The sequence below is a fragment of the Leptonychotes weddellii genome, chromosome 14 (assembly GCF_054177405.1).
Source record: "Leptonychotes weddellii isolate Sample4059 chromosome 14, ASM5417740v2, whole genome shotgun sequence".
Lineage (NCBI taxonomy): Eukaryota > Metazoa > Chordata > Mammalia > Carnivora > Phocidae > Leptonychotes > Leptonychotes weddellii.
In genome coordinates this window covers 24,854,595-24,860,933 of record NC_138382.1, presented here as the reverse complement: position 1 = coordinate 24,860,933, position 6,339 = coordinate 24,854,595, and the positions used below count along the sequence as shown (strand labels likewise).

General features: G+C 50.7%; 1 protein-coding gene across 1 annotated transcript in view; it reads left to right on the top strand.

Annotated features, from left to right (window-relative positions):
- The first annotated feature begins 5,973 nt into the window (after nt 1–5,973).
- Nucleotides 5,974–6,339, top strand: part of PTCH1 (patched 1) — a 69,540-nt gene continuing 69,174 nt past the window's right edge. Inside the window, exon 1 of the mRNA XM_081802930.1 lies at nt 5,974–6,105. Within this exon, the coding sequence (XP_081659056.1) occupies nt 6,103–6,105 (3 nt within the window). The 5' untranslated portion in view covers nt 5,974–6,102. The remainder of the gene's footprint in view (nt 6,106–6,339) is intronic.

Sequence of the window (6,339 nt, the reverse complement as noted above, 5' to 3'; positions counted from 1 at the left end):
GTCTTCCAAGCTAGTTGCACATCAGGATCACCCAGGTATCCTTTTATTTTCTCATTGACATTTTATTATGAAAAACTTCAAACATACAGCAAAGTTGGAAGGATTTTACAGTAAATACCCAACATGGATCCTACCATTAGCATTTTACAACACTTACTCTAAGGAGATTCTTTTGAAAAAATGTCAATTCCCCAGGGCTGAGATTCTGATTCTATAGCTCTGGGATGGGAGCAAAGACTCTATTTGTGTTTCTTCGTTTTTGTTTTTAAACTCCCCAGGTGATTCTGATGAGCAGCCAGCCTTGGAAACCATTGCCTGAAGGAACTCGCTGCAATAAATAAAGAAGACAGATTTATAATTAGCCTAGCAGGGCTCATTCTTTGTGGGGGGATTAAAGTTCTGCTGGGTGCCTAAAGCCATTTTCTTAGACCACCAGCATTCCTAGGAAATGTGTCATCCACATCAGATTTGTGGAGGTGTTCCTGGGAGGTGGCAGGTCAGGTCCTCCTAGCGCCAGAAGCCAAGAAGCACCCAGGTCCTGTCCATCCCACTCCTCCCTCTGAATGTCACAGGAACTTGCCCTTCAGATCAATGCCAGCTCCTTTCAACATTTGGGTGTTTTTAGGGGCTGCACTGTATACCCCGCCCGGATTCCTATGTTGAAGCTCTAACCCCCAGTACCCCAGAATGTGATTGTATTTGGAGTTAAGCTCTTCAAAGAGGTAATTAAATTAAAATGAGGTCATATGGTGGGCCCCAATCCAATATGACTGATGTCTTTACAAGAAGAGAAAATGTGGGCACAGACGTGCACAGAGGGAAGACCATGTAATGACAGAAGAAGACGACCATCTACAAGCCGGAGGGAGGCCCCAGAAGAAACCAACCATGACAAGACCTTGATCTTGGACTTCAAGCCTCCAGGACTACGAGAAAATAAATTTGTTGTTGTAGTCCCCAGTCTGTGGTACTTGGTTATGGCAACTCCAGCAAGCTAATACAGGTGTGGAGGGGAAGGCACCAGGCCTGGGGTCAGATGGCAGGGCAGGCAGACCCGGGCTTGCATTCCTTACTCCCACAAAACAGGCCTCCTTCAACCACTGGGCATAGGTGCAGGAGAAGGTGCCCCTGGCCCCAGGGCCCTCCCCACGGGGCTACCGGGAAACAGGAACATGCATTCTCTCCAGGCCCTTGCTCCTCAGAGGAGGGGAACTGTCTGTATATATGAGGGGTCTTCAGAGCTGCCGACAGTCCCGCCCGTGGCCGACTGGCCCCCAGAACACAGCATAGTGACAGGGCTCGAGGATGTTTCACCGCTTCCACCTCAAACCTTCCCCCTGAAATCTCACCCACACGGAGCCATTGCTTCTCACACCCCCCTCACTCACAGCGAGAACAGGAATGGTGGCTCAGCTCTCCAGAGTTTTAGTCACGTAGCATAGGTAAGTGCATTCCGGTTCTGTGCCTCTTCCCACCATCTCAATCAAGACAAGTGATGGACTCTAAGTGGCAAGAATGCCAATTGTGTAAAACAGCATTTTTGGTCAGACAGAGGCTGTTTTTTTAACATTTACTACATTGAACATCCTTTTTAGCCTTCCTAGGAACAATTAGAACCTCGTGGTAACTTTTCTGACCTGCTTGATTGCAATAAGCTGTTTGTTTCTCCTGGCCCTGACCCACCACCATCCCCATCACCGTCGCCACCGGCCGGCCTGGCCACACCTGCTTCCCATGGTTTAAAAATCCTCTTTGCAGGTGCCTGGGTGGCTCAGTTGGTTAAGCGACTGCCTTCAGCTCAGGTCATGATCCTGGAGTCCCGGGATCGAGTCCCGCATCAGGCTCCCTGCTCAGTGGGGAGTCTGCTTCTCCCTCTGACCCTCTCCCCTCTCATGTTCTCTCTCACTCTCTCTCTCTCAAATAAACAAATAAAATCTTAATAAATAAATAAATAAAATAAAAATCCTCTTTGGCATTTCATTTCTTACCACATTCGTCATTGGCAAGGCTTGTCCCCTATGGGCCTTCTACAGAGGGAACTGTCATCAGAAAGAGTCCTACGTGGACATCAGTTGCAAGAGTAAGCAACTTGCTTGAGTTTCATATTTTGAGGTAGGGGTGCCACTGGTATCTTTCTCTTCCTGTTTCTTCTTTTCCTGAGATTGCTGTCCCATCTTTGGATACTTCAGTGCCTCCGTGAGCCTCCCTATTCAGTAATGGGTCCTTGGAGTTTTTGGTTTCAGACTTTCCAGATCTCACCCCACCCCTTGTGTTTCCAAGCTGCTTATTTAGATTTTCTTGTGCTGCAATCCTGTTTTACTTCTTGTTGCTGTTTAAACAATTCTCCTTTTACTGTTTCAGAGTATCTCAGCGCTGCTATTCAACTGCTCATCCAGTCTCCTAACTCCAACCAACCACCTTTAAATATTCCTTACCCTTCCAGTCTTCAAAGCCCTAATTCTCCAAGTTGGCTTGGCTCTGGGTATCTTCCTGACAGGAAGGAGGCAGAAGGTGGGGGCGGGTAATCATTTTAGAATTGGAATCCCTACACTGAGCAAATTGCTTTTTATGAGAGCTTGATCCGTCTGATCCAGGATCAAAGAATGGCTGCACCCAAGATGAGTGTGTACAAGAGCGGTGGATGGCTTCTTAGATGTGGACAAACGTTTCTGCTGAACCCTCAATTATTCATGTGAAGTACTCCAGTTGCTGGAGGTTGCTCTGAGAGAGGGATTGAGTGAAAGTGTTTGGCACCCACATTTAGCGGGAGCCAGGGAAGAGGGGAGCATAAAATGAATAATGTGTCCATGTGCATGCACACGGCTCCGTGTGTGTGTGTGCTGCAAGCAGCGACAGATACTCACAAAGACAAGCAGAGCCAAGGATGACCTTGCCCCGCCATGGACGTGATTACACCCATGTGATTTGTTTCAGACCTGTTTCAAAAAGTCCCTCTCTTGTCCCCTCCTTTGATATGTCCCTAATGGCTCCATCTGGTCCTGCCTAATGCCCTGAAATCTCCAACTTTAGAATTATTCCTTTGGGTATGGTTCCACAAGTCCAAGTTAACCTTCAAAAATACTGTCTAGTAACCTGGGCAGCCGTTAACACCTTGATGTCAGTTGGCTTATCGGACTCAGGCTAGAGCTGAGCTCTGCTGCCTGGGAGCCTTGTCAGTCATTGATATATCCATGCCAAGTGGGTTATTAGACTGGTAATCAGCGCTATAGCTGGTTTTGCAGGAAGGGATGGGGCACAGGCAACTTTAGAAGGGTGGAGGCAGCTGTTTGATGAGAAAGAGCCCGCCCTGGTGGGGAGTCTCTGAGAAATGCCAGAAGGTAACAACATATGGGGCTCTGGGCCCTGCAGAACACGTATGTCAGACTTGATGATTTAACGTTTCTAGCATCTAAGAGTAGAGGGAAGAGAGGCACAGCCCTGAGATTATTTTCAAAGACTGATTTCAGAGGAAGGAAAAGAAGGGCAGGCTGCTCCTGGGAGAAAGGATTTCCAGTGAGGTCCCCTCCTTGCTGACCTTTTAGGTTCCAACACCAAAGGCGTTCTCCCTGATTCTTTACATCTCCACTGGCCAACTCCAACTATTTGCACTCAAATCAAGCTGTCTTTGCTCCCAACTGTAAAGCAGTTGACTGAAATAGGACATAATATGAACACATTCAGTCTTAACTAATGGATGCAAGACCACAGAATCTGGGTAGCTTTGTAATCTCCCTGTCCTGCACTATAAAGGGGGACAGGAAGCTCACACAGCTTCAGGCCTCTTCCCTGAACAGACCCCTTCCAAAGCCAAGTACTGATTTTGGGTTTGTGATTTGGAGCTCCTAAAGAAGCTCCCCCCACCCCCCCAATCCCAAACTGCATAAGCCTCAGGCCCCAGTAAACCTGGATCTATCCCTGATTATCATCCTTGGCGACATACTCAAGGAGCCTGTAGCCAAGCTTGCTTGCAGAGGGCAGAGGTGGGAGGTGTTTGGGGTTGGGGGTGTCATTTTAATTAGGAAAAGCAAATTCCACAGGTCTGCTGGAATTTCTCTGCAAAATTAGCATACCTACCGACTTGATATTGTGGGCCATTTAAATGTCCTTTGCTAAGCTGTTTCTCTTTTTTCTTATCCCCCCCCCCCTTTCTCTTTCATATTCTAGACTACTCTTTTTGGAGATGTATTTTTATCTTCCTCTTCCTCACCCCACCCAAGTTCATAGCAAGGTATGAATAGAGTCTTTGGATATGACACCAAAATGCAGCGTTTCTGAGAGAAATGTTGGTGGGTTTGTTTTTCCAATTATTATGACTCTTAGAATCCACGCTCAGCTTGGATAAATGGATAATATCCATTTAAGACCATTTTTTACTAAAGTCAATTGGTATGAAAAGACTTTCTGGACCAGCCTAATTCACAGGGCTGCCCCAGCATTCCAGTGCTTAATTACTTAATGCATCTCAAACATAAGCACTCTGGAAACTCAAATAACCCTATTAAAGAACAGTATATCATCTTTTGTGGGGAGGGAGACAAATTGTGACTCCTAGGTTGGTTGCATGGGTGTTTATTTTTTTTAATAACACACACACACCCCTAATCACACTGTCAGCCCAGAACGAGGTGAGGAAAGGCTGGTTTTACCTAAAGACCAGTTAGTTAACTCTTCATATTTTCAATAAATTATCTTACCCTCCCTCATCTGTAATTCATCTATATTCATAATGTGGACCATTTCAAATAGCACCTTTCAGCTGTGTGTGAAACACAAGTCTACCCTGCAGGTTTGAGCAGATGAAATGTTAAACACTGTAGCAGGGTCTCTCCAGAATAGGACTTTCCATTTAGGGCAAGAGGCTGAGAGCCCTTCAGCACAGAGGCACTTCCGTCTAACCCCATCACCCAAGCTTGCCTCGTTTGGGAAGGCAGTGTGGGTGGGAGCATTTGGGTGGCATACCCCAAAAACCACAGTAATTGGAAGGGGAAAAAAGCAAATATCAATTAGTAATTCCTCAGCCAGCTACCAATCTTGGTTTCCAAGGGACTCCACCTTGGTCTCTTCAGAAGTAGCAGCTTCCCAGGGCCCTCTGACAGAAACGACGCGAATCCACATACATCTTGGTGCACTGAACATTTTCCCCAGGGAGGCTCTTGTTATCTGCCCGGCGTCCCTGGCTCTCTGCCTCCCTGTCAGCCTGTGGGCCTGTCAACCAGAATGCTCCCAGCTTCTCAGGGCTTCCGTGGGAATGCGAGCAGGAAAGGGCTTTGAGAATTGAGGACAGGCAAGGTGGTGGTGTTCGGCAGCGCTCTGGGCACCCCGCATTTCCCGCAGTGCTGGGGATGCTGCAGTGAGCTTCCCTGCTCCCCTGGCAACCCCCGCCCCCGGGTTCGGGCAAGCGGCTCAATGTTAGCAAATAACGTGGGGCGGGGGTGGGGGGGGTGGGAGAGCACAAGGTGGGGAAGGCAAGGTGGCGAGCCGAGCCCCCCCGCCCGGCGGCCCCCCGCAGAGAGGGCCGCGGGGGGGGGCGGGGAGGGGGCGACCAGGGCTCGCCGGAGCTCGCGCGGCTGGGCGCCTCCCAGGAAGGCGGGGAGGGGAGCGCCTGTTTACCCAGGAGGGCTGTGCTGATAGCACGTTCCTCGAGTTTACTTTGCTTTCCTTGAGTTTATTGTAAAGGGGTAAAGTTTTCGGATCTGTCACGTGACCCTGACAGGTCCTGCCTATGGCGCGGCAGACCACCCACGCCGAGGGCCATGGAACTGCTTAATAGAAACAGGCTTGTAATTGTGAGTCCGCGCTGCACTCCGCCGAAAGCCTCCGGCGGCCCAGCGCGCCGGGGTTTTTACACTTTCCGTTCCTTTTGTAAAGACGAAGGAGGAGGAGGAGAAGACGAAGACGAAGACGAAGAAAAAGACGACGACAGGGAGGACAAAGAGACCCAGAGCGACAAGGCTAGGGGGAGACCAGGGAAGACGGGGAGAAGACGGAGGAGCGGAGGACCAGGAAAGGGGGGCGAGGGGAAAAAAAGGAATTGATGTGAAATCCAAGCCCAGCGTCCGCGCCATCGGCACCCGCGCTCCGGGCAGGGCTTGACGGCCGGCTATGGTGAGTGCAGCCGGCGCGGCCGCCGCCGCCGCCACCGCCGCCTCGCCCTCGCGCCGCGTGCGTCCCGGGGCCGCGGGCTTGCGGGGCCGGGCGCCCCGCGCGGTGGACGGAGGGCCGGGCGCCGGGCGGGAGGGGCTGGCGGCGCGCCGGGGCCGCGGGGCTGGGTGGGCTGCGCCGCCGCGGCGCGGGAGCGCCGGCCCGCGTCTCCACGCTCCCTCGCTCGCTCGCTCGCCG